This window comes from Diadema setosum, chromosome 10 (genome assembly GCF_964275005.1).
Source record: "Diadema setosum chromosome 10, eeDiaSeto1, whole genome shotgun sequence".
NCBI lineage: Eukaryota > Metazoa > Echinodermata > Echinoidea > Diadematoida > Diadematidae > Diadema > Diadema setosum.
The window spans coordinates 7,278,939-7,306,764 of NC_092694.1; the positions used below are offsets into that span (position 1 = coordinate 7,278,939).

General features: G+C 37.5%; 1 protein-coding gene across 1 annotated transcript; it reads right to left on the reverse strand.

Moving 5' to 3' along the window:
* Nucleotides 1-27,646, reverse strand: LOC140234474 (uncharacterized). Its single transcript, XM_072314517.1, is given in 16 exon segments — nt 1-171; nt 660-752; nt 1,142-1,319; nt 2,794-2,979; nt 3,867-4,063; nt 4,667-4,771; nt 6,738-7,048; nt 9,084-9,111; nt 12,080-12,175; nt 13,624-13,716; nt 15,627-15,682; nt 15,685-15,803; nt 21,208-21,393; nt 22,735-22,931; nt 23,436-23,540; nt 27,356-27,646. Coding segments are annotated over 16 exon segments (2,367 nt in total). The 3' UTR covers nt 1-45.
* Nucleotides 27,647-27,826: the final 180 nt, after the last annotated feature.

Below are 27,826 nucleotides of genomic sequence, written 5' to 3' on the forward strand. Positions count from 1 at the left end.
TAAAGTTTTACGATACTCTGTAACGCGTGTGCTCTGTTAGTGAATTCACGACGGCGTTACAGCATGGGGCATGACGACGACCGTTTTTCCCCGGGCATGTCCCCGCCTTGTGAATTCCAGGGCCTCGTTGGTCGACTCGAAGTGGAACTCCTGTTGAACCACCGGATTAATCTGCATAGTTTTATCACAGAAGAGAAACAAAACAAAACTAAACAAAACATGTTTAAAGGGGTGGTCTAGTTTTGGGTGAGGTCTGGCCCTAATGAAATAAAAGAGCATATAATTCTAAGAGGAATTCGATGCTTATTTGATGAAAAATGGTTTTAAAATTGCTGAGATATCGAAAACAAAACGATCCTTATAACATTTGGGAACCACCATTTATTGAGATTGCTTTGTTTTATATTGTTTTTTTATATCTCAGCCATTTCGTTTTTCATTAAAATAAACATTCAATTCCTCTCAGAAATGTATGTTTTTAACATTTCATAGAGTGGTTTCTAAGTCTCTTGCAAAACGTTAAAAGCTGAATCCTCACCTCAACCAACACTATACAATACCTTTAACATATTTCTCCCCCACATAAGTAAGCGTATGTAATGTGATCCTGGGCAAAGAGGATCACTCCGGGGTAGAGCTGCGAAACAACCAATTTTTACCTTGCCTTCATCTACGAGTGTCGACACTTGTTCCAGGGCGCTGCCGTTTGGTTGGTTGAAGGTAAACATGAAGTTCCGCCCAGTCAAAAAGTTCTGTGGTAATGGTTGGTGATGGTTCGAAACAAAACCAAAACAAAATAAAAATGCATCTGTAATATTCGATCTCAAAACTTTATCTTAACATAAAAATAAATACCTGATTAATGCAAAAGTTGATATTCCTTAGGAACAAAACACGCCGTACTCTTCAGATTTACTCAGACAGTATTCTGCAGATTAAATCGTTTGGCCTGCTGAAAGATTCGCAGATTTAAGGGAATATAGTTATCATAAAATGATAACTATTTCGACTCTCTACGTTCATAAACAATGCTCTTGTTTCAAATCAGCTCATCACCTCAACATCAGTTCGTTTGTTTGTTTGTTTGTTTTTCGTTTGTTTTGCTTTCCTTTCTTGCTTCCTGTTTATTTTCTTTGCTTACCTGTAATTTCCATGCAAAGATCAGTGAGATATTCTTGAGCGTGCCAAGGATCTTGCCGTACTTGTCGAGGTTTGCAACAAACGGGACGACGATGGTGACAGCACGCCCTCCCTCGACCAAAACCGAGCGCGAAAGCTGGTAGAAAGCTGGTCCCAGTGTGACAAAGACTACATCGAATCTTTATTGGACCATTGTCGAGTGAAGAAAAGTGATGTGGATATGATAGGAGGAACGGAAAGACAAAGATCAATATCAATATTTGCAGCTGCTGAAATCATCATTCATAAAAGCAAAACGTGACAAAAACTATTCAATTGGTAGCAACTCCGCTCTCCAGTGGCAGCCATAATACTCAAGATTAATTTGGGATTCCAACGAACCGAATGCTGTTTTTTTCTTATAAATGTATAATGTGATCTGGGTTCATATTGGGGAGGGAAAATGGGCGCATTTTTTTTTTCATTGTCTTGTTTGTAGCTGGAAGTAATCTTCATATACATCACGAAGACTGGTATTTGATTAGATTTAACAGCACTTGTTTCCTACGGGAGAATCTGTTCAAAGTAAAATGGTTAAAAAAATCAAAATTTCAAATCTACCTAATTTACTGACCATGACGGATTACAATTGTTACAACTTCAGGTACAGTGACCAAAATAATTTAGTAGTATTATGTAGACTACATAATTATGTATTACAATTTATTGACATTTTTGTGGAGAGTACTGGTCGTCTGCTACACCACCGATGCCCTTTCTTGTGAGTTGCTAAACCTCGAATACTATAAGAAATGGTCCTTTCCTTTCATATGGTACAAGCAAATTATTTACCCATTTTTTTCATACAGCCTCTTCATTATTCACAAAACGTATAAGACACCACCAATCTCTGTTTTGATAGAATATTCCACCTAATGCAGTAACTGTGTAGAAACCATGGCTTCACTTTTACATATATGCATTTAGAAATTGATTAATTGCTTGTCAGGTGTTTAATAATATTTAATAATTACGTTCGTCTCGTTTTTCATTGTACACATTTTAATACGCTTGACGGAGGGACCCTTTATGTTTGTGGCTTGAGTGGTATTTCTATGCTATAAGGAGACGCAATTTATAAATAACTAATTATCTTCAAGATGGACCGAAAACGTGATAAGATATTGCTTCCATGAGCTATGTTCTGTACTTGAGGCAAAACTGTAGAATAATATCCAAACATATCGACCAAATAATACATACGGCTTCTGCGACGAGTATTTTCATGTATTAAGTTATAAAAATTGACCAAAATGGGGCAAAACATAGATGTTGAATGGTAAAGAATCACTTATTTTTGTAAAACAGTTCTCGAACAATTGTTATGAATACACAAATGAGAGAGAACTATGATGTCTGGGGAGTTGTGAGGCGAGGACATCATCAGCTCACTAATATGCCTATTCATATTGAGACCACTCAATCGCGTGTTTTGTTAAAATTACCGAAACTTCACATTTTCAAAACTTCCTTGAATTCTATCCAATTGTACTTTAACTATAAAATATTCAGCTGATCCGGATTTCCAATTTTAAGTGCAAGCGCCTATAATAATTAAAGTTGAAGTTCATTCTTTCCTCCTCTTTGATTATGACATCATGACGATAGTATTACCTCTCTCTTAGTGACAATGCCTCCTCAGTGTTGTCCGTGACGTAATCGATGATGTCATCTGCACCAAGCCTCGTCGCCATAGGGACGCCGTCGGTAGCACAGGTTGTTGTCACATGACCTCCCCATGCCTTGACTAATTGGATAGCAAAGGAGCCCACACCCCCTGTTCCCGCCAATATCAACACTCTGTACAGAAATGAACATGAGTGTAATTGCTGTTCTAGTACAGCTACAAAGAACAGAAATGTCATCAGCTGCAAAACAATGACGATGGTTTCGCAAATCACTTTTTATTTATTAATGACAAATATATGATAATTGGTACATGATACGTGTTTTTTTTTTCTATAATCTTCAAATGCTGATTCTTACTCCGCAAAGATAATCATGATTTGATATGTTTTTACATAATATCACATATTATGTGATACAAAATCTTTCGTAAATGCATCCGGCTGACGAAGGTACTTCTAAGTGCACCAAACTCCAAGACTTCACATTAGTAAACAATTTGTGTGTGTTCCAATCTTCAAGTGACACAATCAAGTAAAAAAAAAAAGAAATCAGTCCTTTCAAAACACAATATGAAATTAAAGCTGCAATACAGAAGCAACGATTACTTTGCAGTATAGTCTGACATTTTGAAGAGGGTTAAGGCAAGATATGATGCATGCATAAATGTCGATATAACATAACGCAAAGTTCCTACATTCTGGCAAAGAAAGCAAGCAATCACACAAGCTCAGGACTGACTTTAAATATAGATTCCAAATGACTTCAAATATGTGATTACGCAGATAACCATGAACAATGATAATCTTATATCATTGATTTTATTCTTGTAACAAGTTTTTTTGAGAAACCGGCAAGTTGTGTTTAGTGATAACGTTAGCGGAGTAAAGATTATTTTTAGAGGTAGGTTTAGGGTTAGAGTTTGGGTTAGGGTAACGTTTAGGTTCAGGATTGAGGATTAGGGTTAGGGTCAGGGGAAGGATCTGGGGTAATTGTCCAGGGGGTAATTGCCCGGGACCAAATATTATGTACAATACATCCTGGACAAGGAGATTCGTTACCTTTTACCAGCAGTAGACTCAGGCCCCAGACGACACTTCTCTACCAGTGCGCTCCATGTAGAAGTGGCGACATATGGCAGTGACGCGGCAGATGAGTGGTTCAGGGTGCGTGGTTTCCTAGCAACCATGTATTCCTTGGCCAATACGAACTCGGCAAATGTGCCGGGGGTATCTGCAGCACCGAGGGCCAGGTACACCTGTCAAGAGATACAAGCAAGCAAACAAACTAACAAGCTCTCGTGTACATTCCATACCGCACTTTTGATCCGGATGTTGTTACATCTATAGTGCATTGCAAGTGCAAGTGGAATGTTTTTATTATTCAAGAAGCACACAATATCTCTGGAACACTTATCATACAGAATCAACTTTCTTTCATATAAAGTGCTTATACAATCACAAAAACAAGCGCATGCACACTCACATTTATACACACGTCCATAAATGAGATGCGCACCCAAAACGACAAAGATGATTGGAAGGACCCCCCCCCCCAAAAAAAAGACAAAAAAAAAAACAAATCAAAACAAAACAAAACAAAACAAAACAAAACATAACAAAGCAAAACACCAGCACCACCAACACCATCACCACCACACAACAACCACAACAACAACAACAACAACAACAATTTTGACCTTTCGGTTTTCTGTATCTTCCAATATTTTCTGTCGAACTTTCACTTTATCTCAACTTTTCACCCGTCAACGGTGCAACGAGCAAAACTATTACAGGCAATCGGAACGTAGAGTGAGTGTCCCTTTATGAAGTCGAAAACTGTGCATGTCATTTTTCCTCACCTCATCACCGACCTGAAACTTAGTGACGGATGAACCAACCGCTACGACAATCCCAGAGCAGTCCCGACCGAGAACGAAGGGGAGTTCGGCTCCGCCATATGGCAACTACGTGCAATGCATAATAGTGGACGACGTAAATATTTTATATTTTGTAAGGAACATTGTTGAAGTGACTTGTGATAAAAAGGTAAGCGACAAAGATATATATATATATATATATATATATATATATATATATATATATATATATATATATATATGTGTGTGTGTGTGTGTGTGTGTGTGTGACCGGGCACCACAAAACAAACAAAAAGTTGCAAGACTCAAAACAGGTGAAATGGGTCAATTATGTCAATCTTGATTTTTTCATATTTTCTGAAAGAGCTATCTTTCCCCTATACTATTCTTTAGTTTTGGATCATAACACGAATGTGAAAGTGTGTTTTCAGCAGTTTGTCTACAACCCCTTTTGGGGGGAGAGTATAGAATGATCAGGTATGTATTAGAGGCCCCTTTTCATTTCTTGAAATCCTTTGTATACTCTACACTTTCAAGACTAATAACTTTTGAAAGGATAATGCTTCTGCTTTGTAAGTTAGCATTAATCATGGACAGAATGTGCTAATAGAACGTGCTCAATTTCAGCTTAACCTGATAATCTCTTCATCGTTGTTGCTCCGGTAGTTGACATCCTTTGTTTTGTCCCTTTCATCTCACATCTAATGTGCAGATTAATGCTCCGTCACTGACCAGGGACGCTAACCTGGAAGCATTAAACTGCACATTACTTGAATATGAGACCATTCTGAAGCAAATCATTTTCACACAACAATAGATATACAATGAACCCTTGAATGAATCCCATAAGGATTGAAACAATCATCTCCCAGCATTTCCACTGATTCCCACTGATCAGTTACTAGCCTTCCCCTTTAAGCGCTTGCATAGACTCTGTACTTCAGAGCCTTCTTTCTCAGTTCACACTTTTCCAGAGTGTGTGCTTTCTTTCCAGTATTTAGATAGGTTAGGGGAGTCCATTTGAATTGAGTTATACAGCGTACATCATTTCAAAGCTTAGAGTCTGCTCTTTCAGAATCTGCCCTTAACTAAAAATCAACGTCTGGCGACTTTTTGTTGGTTTTGTGGTGCAGGGTCACACACACACACACACACACACACACGCACATATATATATATATATATATATATATATATATATATATATATATATATATATAGAGAGAGAGAGAGAGAGAGAGAGAGAGAGAGAGAGAGAGAGAGATGACAATATGTAGAGAGAGATGGGCCAGGAGAGATAGGGTAACAACCGATATGGAGTGAGAAATTTCTTTGATGTTCTACAGAGTGTATGAAGTATACTCCATTATAGCTGAACAGTGTGTCTCGAGTATAATGAAATGTGATAAGTACAGTCATAAAGTTCAGGAGGAAAGTTACATGCTGACACAGCGAGTGAAAAATTTCTGTGGCATTCCTGCCGCTTACACATCACTATATGTATATAATAATTATAAAAAAAATATATATATATATATGGATGTTCGTTTTTATTTTATTCTTTGGTAGTTGGATGTGATTCACATTATGTCTGAAATTAGATTTACTCATTTGATATTAAAGGGATAGTAAAGTTTTGGTTAAAATGGGGATTCAGCTTTCAACTTTTTGCGAGATAATAACAAAAATCTTATGAAATATCAAAGAGTATAAGATTCTAAAAGGAATTCAAATTTTATTTGATAAAAATCGGTTTTGAAAGGGCTGAGATATCAAAAAAAAAAAAAAAAAAAACCAACAGAGTAAAACAAAGCAATCCAAATAAAAGGTGGGTCCCACCTCTTATTTGGATAGCTTTTAATTCCTCTTAAAATCATAAAATCATAATGCTCTTTCATATTTCATGACAGGTCTCCAATTATTTTAAAACCTTAAGCCCTACCTCAACCGAAACTGTACCATATCTTTAAGCCCCATCTCAACCAAAACTATATCATTCCTTTAACAATCATGAGAGCTATTCGAGTGTCAAATGCTTGTCTAAAATCCTTACCTGCCGTCGAGCGCGTTGTCTGTCAAACTCAGAACGCGCGAATCCCGCGATGAGGAGATGGTCGATGGAATTGACGGACGCGGCGCGCACGCTAACAAGAATGTCATTGGGGTTGACGATTTTCGGGCGAGGATGTTCAGCTTGCAGCTCAACGGCGCTGGCTCCATACTCTCGAAAGATCTGCGCCCTCATTGTCGCCGTGGACGAAAAATAGACTCCTCTTGGTTTCCTTGTCGGTTTGGCATTAGATAGTTTGTACAGGCAGGCGGCTGTCACTACTTGGACCCCGGCCTTCCAGGCAAATTTTGTAACTGTAATTGAAAAGCATAATAATAAATCGGAGATGAGTCTCTGGCAAGTACCGATGGGTAATTATCCAAACCCTTCTACTGACCATAACACTAATCCTAATCCTTAACGTAATCCTAACCCTAACCTAAACTCTAACCTTAGACCTAACCCTAATCTTTACTCTATAACTTTATAACTAACCAGTATTAAGCCGGGGGGGGGGGGGGGTTGCCCTCGGGGGTTAATTGCCATGATACGATAGGGGATATCACAAAACATTGATGCCGCGATACATTTCGACTTGTACGTTGCAAATATAGGCATTCAAAAAAAAAGAATTTGATTTTGTCTAGGTCTCTACTTGTATGTGTAAAGGGGTAGAGAGAGACACACACACACAAGGAGATAGAGAGATGGAGAGAGAGAGAGAGAGAGAGAGAGAAGCGTACCATGTTCTTTACGCAGTATCAGTATTTTTCTCACAGTACACCCTTCAATCGAAAGACAAATTTTAACGCTGTAAGCGCACTATGTGAAGAGCCACAGAATTTGCATCGGAATTATTGCTGGTGGGGTTTGCCATTACGGGGCTAGCCAAAGAATATACACGTATACATAATACATCTGCCTTCTGTTGGGTTTAAGAGACTTTCCGGCAACAAACAAATATCAATCCATACCCTATCATTTTTTTTTATTTTGTACATTATTTACAATATTGTTTATTTTGTTTGTTTCACCCTATTATTATATTTTGATCAGAACAGTAAAAGGACTGTCCGCATGTGGATACGTCTGGAAATAACACCATTACGTGATAACACATGATTACGATATGAAACTAACTCATACCATGTCTAAGACACCGTTAAATAATGTTTTGTCCAGCACCAAAGCCATTGCAATTGCGAAAAGGTTCTTTAAACGGCAGTTTCTTTTACGTGTTAAATCTGAGATATACAGTATCTATACATACAAATTATGTCTTAACCCAAAAGTGGTATTAATAATATGTAAATTCACTTTGAACACAATATTATTCATTTTACTTGGTGTATTGCTCAAAACTCGATAAAGAAATGTCCTGCAGTGGAATAATTGTTGTCTGGATAATTGTCTTACCAAAGCCATATGTGCTTGATAATCCAAGTGGATTAAACACTGAGTAATCTTTGCTTTTAAGGCATTGCAACGTGTGCTTCCATTTGTACAATAACATCTCATCATTTAAGTTAACAAACATGTTAACGTTAATGTACGCGAATGAATACACTGTATTCTCTAACGTTAATGTAAGTGAATGAATACAATGCATTCTCTAATCTGTTCTTTCACTCCCGGTTAGTCTACCTAGACAATAAGTCAGTTCACAGTCCCAATCTGAGCATGTACAGTAAAGGTCATTGCAGACCTTCTCTTAAAATGGATTTGAAACTGAGGTATTCAAAGCCTAGACAGGGCTTCATGACAACTGCGTTAACAATGGACCAGGTACAAATTGGTATTTACAGGTGAACGTGCATTCTTTTCATCAACAATAACAAAAGCCATTCATGCAGCATTGACATGTAAATTATACTTCTTGCGTGGTTGTTTTCAACTGCTCTTCTTGAAGACTATTCCATGTATAGCAAAGTCTGTGGTCGGAGAGGTCATTGCAGACTGGTGCTAACTGTGAACTGGCTTATACCCCTGGTCCGCACAGAGACAACCTCACTATCCCACGTAAGCGCGCCCACTCATTTTGACATATTAATAGTGCACTATCAAACTGGGTTATTTGGAATGGAAAAAAAAAAAAACCCGCAATGTTGACGAGCGTTTGTTCTATTACATGATTGTTAAGAAAAAGTACCACTCTGATACTTTTGACTACTGATAATCTCAAAAGACCCTACTTAAAGTTTGCACCGAGATGGTGATTGCACGTGTGTGTCTGTATGTGCAGTGGGGGGGGGGGGGGGGAGTAGGTGACTGTGAGTGAGAGTGAAACGAGCAATAGCTGCTTCTGTTGAAGAAACATTGATATGAAAGGAAGATACATCGCTTGCTTACTGTGTATGGTTCCACACCGAACACCATCCTGGGGAAAGACGAAGATCGCAAACGGAGATACCAGCAGAACACAGACTAGCAGCGGCTGCGAAGCCATCGTATGTACTGTGACATCCAAAGGATACCGAGACTATGGGCGTCTTGTCACGTTTTATGAATTCATATAATACTATGACTCTACCATTAACGAATAGCACGTGACTCGATCCTACTGAGAGAGAAGAATTTTACGTCCACACTTGTCTCATGTCGTCGGGATAACAGGAAGGAGCTGCAGAAGAGGGCATATACCTAGCTGTCGGTTGAAATGTGTAACGGTGTGTGTCTCGTCTCCAGGTGTGTGTGTGTGTGTGTGTGTGTGTGTGTGTGTCTGTCTGTCTGTGTCTGTGTGTCTGTGTCTGTGTGTACGTGTGTTTATGTGTGATCACACAAAGCTAATACTGGTGGAAACGAAAAGACAAATAGCCATCAGATGACCCCGGGGGTCGAGTGTAATATTACGGACCCCCCCCCCCCCCCCCGTCCAAATTGACAACCAAGTTTTTTTTTCTTTCCGAATATTAGTAGAAATCAAGCAGATAAATGATTTCAAGCACAAAGTGAAATAAAAAAAAATAGACATCTCCAACTTTGCAAAGTCCGCGTTCTCTACTTTTTCAGACTTAAATGACACTTTATAAGCCCTACTGCTTGTTTGAACTGGACATATTTATTGATGTCAACTCAAACGCGCTATTACGATAATTTCATGCGTTTCAAGTTTTCCTATAGGATGTTTTCTCGATAAGGGAAACTCTGAATACATTTTATATGGCCTTGGAATATGGCGTTATGATGTATTTCCAAAAGATGAACAGATATAATGTATTTGTAGATATATTTCCATATTCTTGTTAATTCTCTTTGAAAATACAAATTATGTTTTATTTTATGATTCATAAACATTATAGGTCAATACACGCACAATATTAGTAAACACCACGGAACAGCTGGATGATTTTAGGAGTCTTTCTTCCCAAGTTTGTTCCTGGTAAAACGTGTTTTACCACTTGCTTTGCTTTCAACTTGTAAATTGTGGTAGATGTGTAAATCTTACATTATGGTTGTCTAGTCTTGTTCTATCTAATGATTTGCCGCAAGTGACTGTTACGTAATAAGCAGCAAAGTGACATTTAAGTACATTTGTAAAGGTTTTTTGAACATACTCCTGACAATGTCAATAAGCGTTCCGATAATGTGAGCATTCTCTGCACAAAATAACAACACGAAATGCATAATTATATTGACATTATATATTTTCAAATCTATCTTTCATATCAACAAACAGCTTGCTCAGGAAATCAATTTAAATATTGTAGAAATTTGAGAACATACCATATTGCTAACAGTTTGTACGATGTTTTCATCTGTATTATCTTCTCCGATACAACATGTTTTGCAAGTTATAATATGAACACCCACAAAGTACAAATATCTATATTAATCCCATAACGTATGATACCGCATCATAATACTGCCACCTTTAATAGTTGCCTAAAAATTTAACTGTAACTTATAAATGATATTTCGATCCAGTGTATGTAGAAACCCTGCTGGAAAGAACACAGTGCTAAAGTGTGATACACAATGTGAAACACAGTGAGAACACATTGTGAATACAGTGTGAAATATCTTCACACTGTTAAATTCGAGCGTTTTAACAGCATGAATATATTGCGAATCAGCAATTCACAGTGTAAATCATCAATTCATAGTGTGAAATAAAACATTTATACTATGTGAATACCCTGTGGAAAAACCACACACAGTGTGAAGTAATCTTCACATTGTTAAAGTCGAGCGATTTCACGTATTCAATTCAATTCAATTTAAATGTCGACTAGTCGACTACGTAAACACAGTGTGAGCACACTGTAGGACAATGTGTTCTTTCCAGCAGGGACTGTATGAAAAAAAAATATTACTTTTCTATATACTTCATTAAAATATATCATTATATGCATTATCATAAGTATAATAAAAGACATACGCCTATTTCAAGATACCACGTTAAAGTATACACGTGATGGATAAGCAAATCCAACTTCAAAGGCCACTTCGTTACCATAGATTATAATGATAATATCGTCATTTCTAAATATTACTTATTCTCATCGTTATCGCACCAAAATTATTCTTCATCAGGGAATACGTGAAATATTGTTCGTATTATAATGTATAACATAATAATTTGTCATTTTCTTGAATTGTCTTTCGCTCCCCTGTCAAAACTGACAGTCAGAGAAACGAAAGAAAACTGAATGAAAGAAAGTGGGGGAAAAAAGAAAAAAAGCATATGATGCAGACGCAGTGGCTCATTACAAAAATACAACAACACGATGCATTCTTGTAGTCTTACAATGTCGTAATCTTCAAAATGTACTTAAACCTAACATTGAAAAGAAACGTATGAACTTTTTTTTCCAGAATTGTACGCTTATTGCATATTTCTTTTATGGGTCTTTGCAACATGCTGACCATTTGTAATTACCCTTTTATCTCCCATTTCTTAATTACTTTTCAGTGTGCTAAAATGAGGAGAAAGAATTGCCAAAGAAGATAGTAATATGAGAGGTGCTATGGCAAATGATTAATCAGATTAATATGCACAATGTCAGATCAAAATTTGAAGGCCAAATATGGTGACCACACTAACTGATATTGACGTCTCTTATTGGCCGTATTCAAATCTGTACAAACATTTAGTGCTCATATTCATAAACCGTATAAAGCCTCTCTTTTGTTAATCTATGGCACATAATCACCATCCTCGACTTCCAACACTACACGTTTTAAATTGTATATAACCGATGATCTTCATTGCATAACCACAAAAATGACTACATTTCAAGCATTCCTAAGTTAACCTTGGCGTCAAATGATTCAAGCGATTAGAAGGCATTCATCATCAATACGTTGTAGGCTACTTAATTCGAATTTTCCGTTTCTGCCATCACAATGACAGTCTTGCCCCGTGCGTGTCCCTGGGCCGAAAATTCCAAGGCTGCGTTTGTTTCCTCGAATGGAAATTCCTTCTGAACAACAGGCTTCAACTATTTAGAAATATAAAGACGCCAACAAAACACGCACACACACACACACACAAACACACAAAAACAAACAAACAAAGGAAAGGTAAGTTGTTAGCAATCAAACATATGAAAAAGGAATGTAAGAGATAAAAAAATGTGTATAAAAAAATATAGTACTTAAATTTGCCAAACGTGGAATTTTTTGCTGATAAGCGCCATATTTTCATTGCGTATTTACACGTTCTAAATCTTAGCAAATGAGATCATGCAATTATTGTTTCATTACACTTTTATTCATATTCATTTTCCGTAAATCATTCTGTCATTGCTGTGTGTTTTCACTCAATACAAAACGAAAAGGAAACAAACCGATGAACAAAAAGCTTTGTTTCTAGAATTCATTGATGAATATATCTTGATTCTTAGAAAATCTAAAATTGCTTGTCTTCATGGACATCATAATCAGAACAGGACGGGTGTGGAAATCCAAAGGGTTTATTCCTGTGCTGGACAGAACCGTGTCCCACAGTGTGTTCACAATGTGTTCACATAGTCGGCTTTGTGAAAGCGCTCGAATATGATAGTGTGAAGATGATTCCAAACTGTGATGTGGTTTGCACAGGGTCAAATAATCATTCTGTTTCACACAGTGAATTGGTGATTTCAATGTATTGAATTTAACACTGTGAAGAGATTTCACAGTATGTTCATAATGTGTTCACACGGTGTTTCAAATGGTGTTTCACACTGTTAGACACTGTATTCTTTCCAGCAGGGTCGTTTGACCAATAAAGGTAATGAACCTGTGTAACCCTACTGGAAGAACACAGTGTTCCACGGTGTGGTCAAAGTGTGTTCAAAGTGTGTTCATGTAGTCCTCAGTGTGAAAACACTCGATTCTAACAGTGTGAAGATGATTTCAAACTTTGGTCTGGTTTTCACAAAGAGTGGCCCCAAAGTAAAGTTTTTTTGTTTCACTCTGTGAAATGACGACTCACATTATGTTCACACTCTTAAAACGCTCGAATTTAACAGTGCGAAGAGATTTCACACTTTGTTCATGTGTGTACACTGTGTTTATAATGTTTCCACACTGTGTTCACATTGTGGCTATCACAATGTAGAACACTGTGTTCTTTCCAGCAAGGAATGGTGTTTGTATTCCAACACATGATGCTTTTATTGCATTTTTGTCACAACTATCATGCAAGAAAGAGAGAGAGAGAGAGGGAGAGATATTTCAACCATGCCTATTTCCAAAGCATTTTTTTTTTTTTTTTGGTGCGTTCTGCTTAAATTTTCTTTCCCTTTAGATCTTAAAAAATCTGGGAGATACTAGATTCTATTCTTTGCAATCAACATAAAGTGAAGGTCACTTTAATCTTTAATGTTTGTGAAATTTTTTTAAACTATTGCATTTCAACAGGGCAACACAATTTCGCTTTTAGAACATTATTGATATGTCATACCTCTCCTTCGTCAATCAACTTAGCCACTTCTTCCAGGGCTCTGCCGTTTGGTTGGTCGAATGAAAAGGTGAATCTGCGGCCTGTGAACAATTCCTGTTGAGCGATGATGAGAACGGTCAGAAAAAATAGTGATACTTACATTGGTTCCTGTATATATAACTCCTGAAGAAGGTGGAGGCCACCGAAAATTATGAGTTGTTCAATAAACTCATTCTTATTGACGAAATAATGCATTACTAGTTTATTTCTTGATTCTTCGCTATATATATATATATATATATATATATATATATATTTACATATATACATATTATAGACAAATATCCTTATTATACATATATAAGATTATATAATATATATATGCGGATTATAATATACATAATATTATATCATATTGTGCATTAAAAATGAAGCTAATCCAAATTTAGAGGGTTACTTTTCCATGATTATCAACTATAGAGAGCCCAATGATATTTGTGGGGAAAGGAGAAATCGTCTCTTATTTATTGGTTTCTAATTCAGTTGACAAAAGTCATGCATGACTGAGAACATTAAAGGGGATGGCTAGTAACTGATCAGTGGGAATCAGTGGGAATGCTGGGGGATGATTGTTCCAATCCTCGTGGATTCATTTAAGAGTACATTATATATCTATTGTTGTGTGAAAATTATTTGCTTCAGAATGGTCTTATATTCAGGTAATGTGCAGCGCAATGTTTCCAGGTTAGCATGCCTGTACAGTGACGGGGCGATCGTTAACGGGCCCATTCTGAAGCAAATTCCCACTCAGTGAGTGGCAAGATTTTCTTTATGTATCTTTTTATTGTGCCCTTCGCACAATTACCTCCCACTCAGTGAGTGGCAAGATTTCTTTATGTATCTCTTTACCAGGGGCCATCTTCCTCGTCAAGCTTAGCTTATGATGATGGTCCCCTGCATTTCATTTTTATCATTTCCTATTGTTTCCTTATATAATATTCGTTCTTGAAAAAAATGTATGTATGACCCAAACGTTACGAATATTAGCTCTGTAAATGACTATGTAAGCATTTTGTTGATTTGTTGATGTGTATTGATTTTGAAATGCAGAAATAAAAACTTAAATGAACTGAACTGAACAAATACTTATTTTCACACAACAATAGATTGGAACAATCAGTCCCCAGCATTTCCACTGATTCCCACTTATCAGTTACTAGCCATCCCCTTTAACTTTAAAGACAACATTTGACAAGTTGCACTTTTTCCAAGTTTGAGTGTTATCATGAATGAGCATTGAAATCTTCATATCCTGGTTGTTGCATAAGGCAGCTAGCTCGTTCCAAATGCATCTTTGCAGCTTCTGGAGATGACGAAGAGTCACATACACCTTATTCAGTTATTCTTTAAATAGTCCCCGAGGAAAAAAAAAAATACAAGTTGTGAGGTCTCGGATTTCGGCTGCCATTCAGTAACTTGGTTGAGAGCGATAAGTCTTTCTCCAAAAGAAGTTATATCAGATGATTGCTAGCCGCGAGAGGATGGGGTGGTGTACCATCTTAAATCCACCAGAGTAATCTGAATACAGTGTTCCGTGAACCTGTCGCAGAAAGTGTTCCCCCAGTTGCAGTACCATGTCTTCATTTAGTATGATAAGCAGATGAGGGTACATGTTACCATTCACTTTCCTTCAGACGAAAAGGTGCGATTTACCTGGCCACTCCCACGAATGCCAACCCATAAAGAACATTTTTCTCTCTTTATATCTTAGACATGGTATGGTCGCTGCGTGCTACGTGTTAAAAAGGCAGGTGGCCATGTTCAACGTTACGAACCATGAATATGTGATTTAAGGTAAATTCAATCGTAATGCAGTGCATTCTTGTGGTATACTTTTAGATAGCGTACGAGTTCAAAGCATATCGTTATTATGAAATGTAATTTCATAAGTTATCATACATAATAATCATAGTAAGGAATGCAGCTTCATCAGTTTGGCAGTGTACGCTGCCTAAATACCTTACCTGCATTTTCCAACCGAGTATAAGGAAGGTGTTCTGAAGCGTTCCTAGGAACTTTCACGTTTCTTTAGGTTGAGGAAAAATGGCACGACAATAGTGACAATACGCCCTCTCGCGGCAAGGGCCGATTGCGTCAATTGAAAGTAAGCGGGGCCAAGTGTGTCGAAGATCACATCGAACCTTCAGAAAAAAAAAGTGGAAGACAAGGTTTTATGACAATTTATTTGTCAGTGTTTACTTCCCTTCATCTGTGTGATGCCTACATTGTGATTTTTTAAATGAAATGAAAATCATCATATCATATCACATACGGTTCCATGACATATCGCTCCAATGAAATATCTGCACGCTAAGCCAAGCAAAAATTCTACCCATAAACATAACCATAAACATAATCCTAATCTTTGCATCGAACTAAACCTGAAACCAATCACAACCCATATCCTAATAACTCTAACCCCAAGTCTTTGGAGATAACCCTGCTAGAAAGAACATAGTGTCCCACAGTGTGATAAACACAGTGTGAAACACAGTGTGAACACAGTGTTAAACAAAGCATTATTATGTGAACACTCTGTGAAAACCACACCACAGTTATTATCTTCACACTTTTAGATTCGAGCGTTTTCACATAGTTGGCTATGTGAACACACTGTGTTCTTTCCAGTAAGGGAATACATTGGAATAGGACGGGAGCAATAATATTGTCCCAGGAGCAAATGTTGTGTCACCTACTGTATCAAATCATACTGATTAATTTCATAGTATCATACAATAATGTTCCATGATTCAATGGACGTGGAAAGAAAATATATGACGGAATAAAAAATGTGTAGAATGACATAGTTATTACAGACGTGTTGACCAACAGCCAAAGACAGATGCATTTCATGATTGTCTTAAATTTTGGAAAGGACGGAGAGACAAATCAGCCATGTTACAAGCTACCAATTATTATTATTTTTTTTATTAGACAATGATCTGATCTTATGCCAAGTTTCAAGAAAACTCGAGTCTGCTAAGAGACGAGATAATAATACGTTAGTGATATACAGTAAAATGGATACAGTGATTTTTGATCATCGTTTATGAGGGACTGCCTTCGTCTCCTGCCTTCGGCTCGATAACACTGTGTAAAGTTAACGTTACTGCAGAAGTAACTCATTCGAGGTTTGTTTTATTTATTTATTTATGTGTTTATTTATTCATTTATTTAGTTATTTATTTATTTGTTTATTTATTCATTTATTTATTTATCTATTCATTGTCGGCTACTCTGCTTTCTATGGCAAAAAGCATAAGTTGACCAATTTTCGGAAAACAGTACTGTTTAAATGATGAGACATACAGTAATTTCCATTTCCTAAAATTCTGTATTGTATTTTATACTTCAAGCCAAGGACAAAGGTTCAAAGTTTAAACTTATTTGAAATGTGAAGGTAGTCCTCCGGGACCTATTTTAGTTGTTGCAGTTTTCTTGAACAATTGTTATTTTTCAATGTCATATACGAGGGTAGATATACTGTGCAGAGTTAATACTCCGACAAAGGGTAGATTACAACGGCGTAGCCAGGATTTCATCTTAGGGGGGCGGTTAGTCTGCGAGGGAGCGAAGCGACCAAGTCCGAGCGAGCGGAGCGAGCGAGGGGGGGGGGGGGGGGAGGGTGTGGGAGGGGGGTGTTCCCCCTCCGACGGTAAGAACTTTTTTGCATTTGGATGTTGTAAATGGTGCAATTTGATGCATGTTTTTGCGCGTTTTATCGACGTGAAACAGTCCCACTTGTTTATGGTAGCAGTTTATTTTGATGTAGATTATTATTGAACAATTTGCCTATAAAAGGGTATAATTTAGATACACTTCTTGTATTAATTCTTTTCACTGAATATCATGATAGCGACTGAACCCGAGCGAGCGGAGCGAGCGAGGGGGGAGGGGAGGGTGTGGGAGGGGGGTGTCCCCCCTCCCACGATAAGAACTTTTTGCATTTTGATGTTGCAAATGGTGCAATTTGATGCATGTTTTTGCGCGTTTTATCGACGTGAAACAGTCCCACTTGTTTAAGATAGCAGTATATTTTAGTGTAGATTATTATTGAACAATTTGCCTATAAAATGGTATAATTCAAATATTCTTTTCACTGAATATCATGAACGCGACTGAACCCGAGCGAGTGGAGGGAGCGAGGGGGTAGGGGAGGGTGTGGGAGGGGAGGGTGTGGGAGGGGGGTTTCCCCCCTCCCACGATGAGAACTTTTTACATTTTGATTTTGCAAATGGTGCAATTTGATGCATGTATTTGCGTGTTTTAACGACGTGAAACAGTCCCACTTGTTTAAGATTGCAGTATATTTTAGAGTAGATTATCATTGAACAATTTGCCTATAAAATGGTATAATTCCAATACACTTCTTGTATTAATTCTTTTCACTGAATATCATGAACGCGACTGAACCCGAGCAAGCGGAGCGAGCGAGGGGGTAGGGGAGGGTGTGGGTGGGGGGTTTCCCCCTCCCACGGTGAGAACTTTTTACAGTTTGATTTTGCAAATGGTGCAATTTGATGCATGTTTTAACGACATGAAACAGTCCCACTTGTTTAAGATTGCAGTATATTTTATATCATGAACGCGACTGAACCCGAGCGAGCGGAGCGAGCGAGGGGGAGGGGAGGGTGTGGGAGGGGGGACCCCACGATAAGAACTTTTTGCATTTTTATGTTGCAAATGGTGCAATTTGATGCATGTTTTTGCGCGTTTTATTGACGTGAAACAGTCCCTCTTGTTTAAGGTAGCAGTATATTTTAGTGTAGATTATTATTGAACAATTTGCCTATAAATGGTATAATTCAAATACACTTCTTGTATTAATTCTTTTCACTGAATATCATGAACGCGACTGAACCCGAGCGAGCGGAGGGAGCGGAGCGAGCGAGGGGGTAGGGGAGGGTGAGAGGGGAACCCCCCTCCCACGGTGAGAACTTTTTACATTTTGATTTTGCAAATGGGGCAATTTGATGCATGTATTTGCGTGTTTTAACGACGTGAAATAGTCCCACTTGTTTAAGATTGCAGTATATTTTAGTGTAGATTATTATTGAACAATTTGCCTATAAAATGGTATAATTCCAATACACTTCTTGTATTAATTCTTTTCACTGAATATCATGAACGCGACTGAACCCGAGCGAGCGGAGCGAGCGAGGGGGTAGGGGAGGGTGTTGGAGGGGGGTTTCCCCCCTCCCACGGTGAGAAGTTTTTACATTTTGATGTTGCAAATGGTGCAATTTGATGCATGTTTTTGCGTGTTTTAACGACGTGAAACAGTCCACTTGTTTTAGATTGCAGTATATTTTAGTGTAGATTATTATTGAACAATTTGCCTATAAAATGGTATAATTCCAATACACTTCTTGTATTAATTCTTTTCACTGAATATCATGAACGCGACTGAACCCGAGCGAGCGGAGCCAACGAGGGGGGAGGGGAGGGTGTGGGAGGGGGGTGTCCCCCCTCCCACGGTAAGAACTTTTTGCATTTTGATTTTGCAAATGGTGCAATTTGATGCATGTTTTTGCGCGTTTTATCGACGTGAAACAGTCCCACTTGTTTAAGGTAGCAGTATATTTTAGTGTAGATTATTATTGAACAATTTGCCTATAAAATGGTATAATTCCAATACACTTCTTGTATTAATTCTTTTCACTGTATATCACGAACTCGACTGAACCCGAGCGAACGGAGCGAGCGAGGGGGTAGGGGAGGGTGTGGGAGGGGTGTCCCCCCTCCTACGGTGAGAACTTTTTGCATTTTGATGTTGCAGATGGTGCAATTTGATGCATGTTTTTGCGTGTTTTAACGAGTTGAAACAGTTCCACTTGTTTAAGGTTGCCGTATATTTTATTGTAGATTATTATTGAACAATTTGCCTATAAAACAGAATAATTCAAACACACTAGTCTTCTTGTATTAATTCTTACACTGAATATCATGAACGCTGTCTGTTCAGCAATCAAACAGAAAAAGCATGCACACGAGGGTGTAGATAGGGGCATATCCCCTCCCACACGAAGGTGATTTTGCGTTTTCAGACCTGAAATTCAGCGATCTGGTGCAAATTTTTGGTGCAACACTTTTTCATCGAAGTGTTAAAATCACGGAATTTAGCTCTTATTCCGAATGTGCACCATCTGTGCGTATGTATAAAGTCTAGTGAGGTAGAACTTAGGGGAAGGGGGATTCCCCCTCCCGCTCGCGGAGCTTTTGCGTTTTTAGAATTGAAATAAAGCGATCTTGGTATAGCCACAGTCTACTTCTTTGCATGGCGGGGGGGGGGGGGGGGGACAGGAAGAAGGCGTTGGCGAGTGTTATCTCCACTCTTCCCTTCCGATGGAGCTTGTATCTTTTTAAGGCTGAAATTGAGATATCTCGTATACGCATAATAAGCATATTTGATGGAATCAACATTTGGGTAATCAAAAAAAAAAAATGATGGGGGGGGGGGGCTGAGGGAGGAAAGGGTCGATTAAAAGGGGAAATTCCCCTTATACATGAGGGAACCTTCAGTTTTCGGAATATTAGTGAAAAGTCTTGTGCACTCAGAATTATTCAGAATTTTTTTTTAATCTAAAAAGTGTACTTAGCTAGGGAAAGCGGCAAAGAGGGGGAGGGTTTGGGAGGGGGTATCCCCCCTCCCAAGCACGAGAGATTTTGCATATTTTGAATTGAAATTCAACGATCTGGTGAACACTTTGAGTGAAATATTCAAAAAAATATATCTTATTTGATGAAAGGTTGCAAAGGAGACCCGCTTCATGTGCATGCATACAGTATACACGCATTTTTTTTTTCCGCCTCCCAACTCCTCGGTCCAAATCTTAGGGGGGGGGGGCGACCGCCCCCATCGCCCCCCCCCCCCCCCCTGGCTACGCCAGTGGTAGATTATACTGTGTAAAGTTAGCGTTACGACAAAAATTCCTCTCTCGAGGTTGAACATTCTTCTAGATATACGGGTATCAAATAGCCGTATAAAAGAACATCGACCTACAAGTACAATTGTACCACCATATCTATGCAGACCTAATATCATTAATGCTCACCGTAATAATGATATACGGAAATGACTATTATAACATGATAAAAACCCTCTGAAATTTCTCCAGGGTTTTTATTTTGTATGTACTTTTTCATTTTTGAAAGGAAGTTATAACGAGGAATTCCGTGTCTTCTTTGTCCGCCGGTAGAGACTATAGAGAAAATCTTTTTGATCCTGCATAATAATGGGTATATGGCTTTATTATATCATTTCCCTTTCTTTAAAAATTTCTTCCATGGCTGCTTTCTGTGAATACCTCTTTCAATAACATACAACTTTTCTGCACGGAAGGTACACAAAGAAAAACACGAGCCGACTTGCATGGAAGGCTCGGAAAATGTTTTTGTTTGCTGTAGCAATATTACACAAAGGGAAGCATAGAATAATGTACTTAGCAAACCGTAGGTTCTTTTCAATATTAGCCACTTTTTGTCAAATAATCATTTGAATTTCTTGCACACAGGATGGTTATATAAAGCATTTCAGACACACACCTCTCCCTCTTAGATAAGGCCTCGCTAAGATTTTCACTGACGTAGTCGATGACGTCATCGGCTCCAAGACGTTCCACGAGTTGAACACCGTTGGTTGCACAGGTAGTTGTCACGTGACCGCCCCAGGCTTTGATCAGTTGGATTGCAAACGTTCCTATCCCGCCTGTTCCCGCGAGAATCAACACTCTTTAAAGAAATGAACAATGATAAGACAGCGTTTTTCTCAACCTTGCGTAAAATTGGGCAATAAACGGGCAATAGATATTGTCAATTCAAGAGACGGTACAGCCATATTCGGATCAATTTCCACTAACAATCTCTGTGCATCTTTACAACACGTTCACACACACACACATTTCTCTCTCTCCCTTTCTCTATTACAATATATCTCTCTTTGCTACTTCTTTATGCTTTTCTGATATCGTTCATATCTCAGTCTTCCTGATTGTTTAGCTGTGCTTGAATTTCTTGTAATACAACTTGTGTCCCTATTGCATTCATGCAGCTATCTATTTGTCGTATACTGATTTAAATACTTTAATATTATGTACTCTCCTAACGCCAGCCCTTGTATGTCAATACAAGTAATATGAAATATCGAAGTACACAAAACTTTGTGAATTTACCTCAAGTAAATAATTTATTCCATTGCGAGATCTACAAGCTTTGCTTCTTAGTAGATCCCATTTTCCATTGGTTCAATATGTCCTCGGTTTCTAATTCAAGGTTTGCATTGCTTTCCTGATTTATTATCTGTTTGTAGGCTTGTGTATATATATGAAGACCTTGCTTCCAAAAGGGGCTAAATCCATTATTTTTCAATGGGTTTATCGCCTTTTGGTTGCAAGCTCTTCATAAGTGTATATATATATATATATATATATATATATATATATATATATATATATATATGTTTATATATATATATATATATATATATATATATATATATATATATATATATATATATAATATGAAGAGCTTGCAACCAAAAGGCGATACATCCATTGAAAAATGATTGATTTTAATAGCGCCTTTTGGAAGTAAGTTCTTCATATACTGAATTAGATTTCACAATCTGTACTTCTTTTTATCTTCAAATTATTCAATAATATGAACCGACAAATGTATACTACAGGTATTATTTTTGTCGATGACGGAAATAATTGAAAGTGAATTGAATTGAAACATTATAAAAAGCCGCCCATAGCGTTCTTATCGTATTGTCATTTTCAATCGTAGCTGCTGTTCTTTTTTCATCGTTGGTTCTTTTTTTTTTTCGTATCTGTTGTTGCTTTTTCATACTAGCCAATGACTCTAAAATCTATTGGGAAATATCATGAAGTGAATTATCAAATATCCATCTCTATAGATTTCAGTAAAATACATGAAAAGCCCATTTGCAAGTATTATCAAGGCATATCCTCATTCTTTCAGCTAGTAGTCTCCAAATATCATGGCATTATTATCATGTTTTTAATTGTGCTCTGTCCTAAACCCAAGCATGCGAATAAACTACAGACACACCTTTTTCCAACGGTAGTCTCAGGAGTCAGACCGCACTTATCTACCAGTGCTGCCCATGTGGTGCTTATGACGTAAGGCAGGGATGCGGCAGAAGAGTGGTCTAGAATACGCGGTTTTCTAGCCATCATGTACTCCTTGGCCAGCACAAACTCGGCAAACGTGCCGGGCGTGTCCCCGGGTCCGACGGACAGATAAACCTGATGGAGTAGAAAAGTACTCTTCATAACACTAACACCTATAATGATTTACTTGTAAGATTTGTTTTTCTCCTTCTTCCTTTAAACAGATAATAACAAAAGAGGTATTGACTAGCCAAAGGGATCGAATCATAAGTATATCCCAAACTAAAGGAGAATTTTGTTGTAGGTCTACTTCGTATGAATACCAGTTAGAATAGTTGGCCTTAATATCCATAAGCAGAAAGAAGATCAGATACTTTTCTTCCTGGCTGATTCACGGAAGCCTTACGTCGAGGTAAAGTGTAAAAATGAAAAAAAAAAAATAATAAAGATGATTAATGTCAACGTTTGAAAATACACTGATCCGTTACCCCTCCACTAAGTGTGCTGTCTCCGATGGGTGTTTTTCTTAATCTATTTTATTTATTTTTTTAAGGAAAGGTCCATTAGGTCTATTTTCAATTTTTGAACCCCCAATGACATGCTATAAAGTAGTGTTTAATACGGAACTGAGAAACATACTTCATCTCCGACGCTGAACTTCTTCACTGATGTCCCCACAGCTTCGACAATTCCAGAGCAATCCCGACCTAGTACAAAGGGAAGCTCAGCCCCACCGAACGGTAACTGAAAAAACACAAGTACACAATAAAAGAAGAACAACGAACTTACAAACAGATATGACATCCAAATTCATGAAATTAGCATCTATTCACAAATATGTCATCGTATATATTGTTGGCATGAAAACGAGAAGCCATTTTTGTAGGCAGCAAATATATACATTGTATATATGTGTATATATATATATATATATATATATATATATATATATGAAGAGTTTATTCGCAAAAACCGACAAGTACAGTTTTGAAGATTTGAAGTAGGGTCTCTGTCATAAAGTACAAAATAATACCTTTTGAATTATATATTGGTCATTACATTAAAAGGTACATTTTTGAAGTCATGGTCAAAAGAATCAAAATGTTTCTTATTATTCTCTTTATTTTTCTTGACCTTTAACCCGTTGAGGACGAGTCCCGAGTATACTCGGGCAGGTGTCAATGGGAAATGCGAGTTGTAGCAAAATCAAATATTTCCATTTGGCAAATATGGACTTATTGGTTTTTGCGAACAAACACTTCATATAATCATATATATATATATATATATATATATATATATATATATATATATGTGTGTGTGTGTGTGTGTGCGTAATGGAAGATACGCTAACATCACACTTACAATCAATTTTATTGTTGTTGTTGTTGTTTGGTCTTCTTTGACATGAAAATCAGCAGCTGCGTTCTTGTGTTTGTTACTTGTCGCATTACAGAATAAGTGAAATTGATTGACGAATTTCTTTCCAAAATACTTACATTTTATTTTACATTATAAATGAATTCCTGACGGACGTGTTTTCTCTTTTTTGACTGTCAAGACACTAAGCTCTCCAAAATGTAAATTCTTATGAGAAAAGGGGGAATCAGGCAAAGGCAAAATACATATATGCGTTCTCTTAAAAAAAAAGTGTTAAATCCATTTCTGTTCCGTCCCTAATGGTTCTATATATATCGAGAAGGATCCCGTGTGAATGAATTTGAATGAACTTTGAGCTGCCAGCATAAAGGCAAGATTGGCTGAATTTCCTATTGGCTTTCAAGATTACCTACATATCACTTGATTATTTGCTATGAAATTTCATTTTGTAGACAGGAAGGACACGGGAAGACTGAGGATGTGCAGAGATAAATCATGCCAGAAAAAAAAAAATACACGAAGCCACAGGAACCATTCCCACAAAAACATGTACGTGTTGTAAATCACCGTGCTAAACGTTCTGCAAGAAAACGTGCTTATTCGACAAAATCCCCCATGCTATTCTTTCCTTGAAATTGTCTCTATTACATTTTGATGGAGGCCAATGCAAGAAAATATATGGGAACATGTAAAATGAATGCAATCCAAAGGTTTTTCTCTTTCCGACCATACCACCAAAATTGGATTTAACACAATTTGAAAGGAACACTTTACAATTGAGAAAACTTAAATATATATGAAAGTAGATAAAAAAGATAGGCATATGCATAGAGAGACATCCATTATACCCTAAGAAATAAAAATATTTATGAATAGGTACCGAACAATTGATTGTGTACACAATCTCATAGATCGACATCTTCGATCTGCCCAGACAATGAAACATCCCACTTTAATATTCAACGCTTCCCTTGCATTAATGCTGGTAGTCCCTACCTAATGATTGACGTTTATAATAAGTAGAACAGAAAGGTTTATAGGTTTTTATACTATGAAATTATTGCAGTGTACTTTGACCCAGTACTGATGTCGACCGTACTTTTATATTTTGATCGATCAAGTCAATGGATGCAATCTAAAATGTTTTCTATTCTCATTGGCATGTTTGCCTCCTCATGTTTACGGGTATACTGCAACCCACTTTATCCTGCAGGTCAAATAAGGGCGTGTCTTTAAAGAAATACTTTTTCCCCCAAATTAATAGATAATAACTCACGGATGACTGTTAAAAATGAAAGGGATCTCTACTTATCAATACAGTGCACTCCCGTTACAACGAACACGGTTATAACGAAATTTCGTTATAACGAAGTAAAACTTCTGGTCCCAAAATTAACACCATTAAAGTCTATGGTACAAAATTCGCTTATAACGAACACGGTTATAGCGAAATTTTCGTTACAACGAAGTCTTTCCTGAGTGCCACTGACAAAGAAAAACACAAGAAATGTGCTCCGTTATAACGAAATGCGAATTGCTTTCGAAAATAAGCATTTATAGCGTCTCTGCACGGGCGAACGCTTCACATCACTGTGTGTTCGCTCCTTGTGTCCAGCACAGTTTCTGAGGGGAACTTGCGTTTAATATTGTAATTAATCCAATCCCATTTCACATAGCTTTTCAGTGTATGATCAGTATTTAGCAAACAGAATATGATACGTATGTGCGTGGTTTCCTTGTTTTCGTTATATTATTGTATTTGTTCGGATATAACGAAATTTCGTTATAACGAAAGAAAACTGCCGGTCCCGAGCATTTCGTTGTAACGGGAGTGCACTGTACGTCCTTCTGCAATTATTTCAAGCACTATTCTGTTCTACTGTTGATTCAGCAGAAGTGTGCATTTCGAAGAATCTCCCCCCCCAAAAAAAAAAATGAATAAATAAATACATAAATGAATAAATCAATCAACCACTTAACCGTCGTGTATATATTAATATGGCAACAAACTAATATCTAGAGTTATTCCTTCTGCCAGATTTTGAACGAGTTTTCATCCACTCTCCTGGGTGTTATTGAATTGACAGAAAAAAAAAATCTTGCGACGAACCTTTCTGCAAAGTATGTAAACTATTTATCCGTTTAAACTCAATAGTGAATCTACAGAGAAGATACTGTCTTTAGTCGTGTCAAGGGGAAGAAAATTGCTGAAAAGCTAAAAAATGGTCTGAAATATCTAAAGAGCAACAATTCAATAAGTTATGCAAATAGACTGCACGAAAATGTCGGCCTTAAAAAACCTACCCCCCCCCCCAAAAAAAAAACAAAAAAACAAACAAACAAACAAACAAACAAACAGAGGAAATGATATCATTTGCATGGGCTCTTCAGGACACCACCTCAACGTACATTGTAGTGCCAAATTTCATGGCAAGGTCAATTCTAATTGGGTTCAACGTCACAACCGCTTCCATAGGATTGATATTCTGTGTACTGGTTAAGAATAACTGCTTTCGTGAGTTCCTTAGAGCAGTAAAGTAAAGAAATTGTAGGGAACAAGAACATTGGGTTGGCATGGCCGGAATATCGCTATGATTCAAGTTTGTTTGTTTGTTTGTTTTTTTAAGAGCAAAGAGTTCCTACGTGTCTAACCAATATCCTCATTAAAAGAAGAAAGAAAGAAAGAAAGAAAGAAAGAAAGAAAGAATGAGCAAAGAGTTCCTAGGTGTCTAACCAATAACCTCATTAAAAGAAGAAAGAAAGAAAGAAAGAAAGAAAGAAAGAAAGAATGAGCAAAGAGTTCCTACGTGTCTAACCAATAACCTCATTAAAAAAAAAGGAAGAAAGAAAGAAAGAAAGAAAGAAAGAAAGAATGAGATCCGGTAGGCCAGATTGCTACAGAAAGGGCAAAGAAGGGAGAATGATAGGCAAATGTGTCATTTTCATTGACAGATTGCAGTTATAATCAGCATACGAACACATAAAAAAGAAGAAAAGCGGAAACTCTATTGTAAAGTTATGAAAATGTTTAAATTTTTTTTTGCAGGATTAGAATAACACCTGAACGTGCTGTTTTTCGTTTGTTTGTTTGTTTTCTTTGATTTTATTTCATCGTGGTTCAAATTATTGTGAAAATTGGTTATTTGCTGAATGGACTTTGTCAGAGCATTGAACGTTACCTGTCGCGCTGCGCGCTGCTTGTCGAATGCCGAACGGGCGTGCCCCATCTTCAAGCGACGGTCAATTGGGTTCACCGAAGCTGCAAGTACGCGCACCAGAACGTCCGAAGGGTTGACGACTTCGGGCCGAGGATGTTCGGGATCCAACTCTAGAGCACCTGGCCCATACTCCCTGAAGATTTGGGCTCTCATCTTCTTCGTGGACGAGAAGTAGATGCACTTCGGCTTCGTGTTCGTGTTCGTTTTGCGGAAGAATACCTTGTACATACCGACAAGAGCCACTCCGAACATGGCGAGTCTCCATGCTGACTTGCTTACTAAAATGACGTGGATGAAACGGAGAAAGAGAGAGAGAGAGAGAGAGAAAGAAAGAGAGACTTTGTGACTGGGAATCAGAATGATTTTAACAGCACATATCAGGTCCTAATCGTTTGGCAGAAAACACAGCCACAAGGCTAATCACTCTGTCTT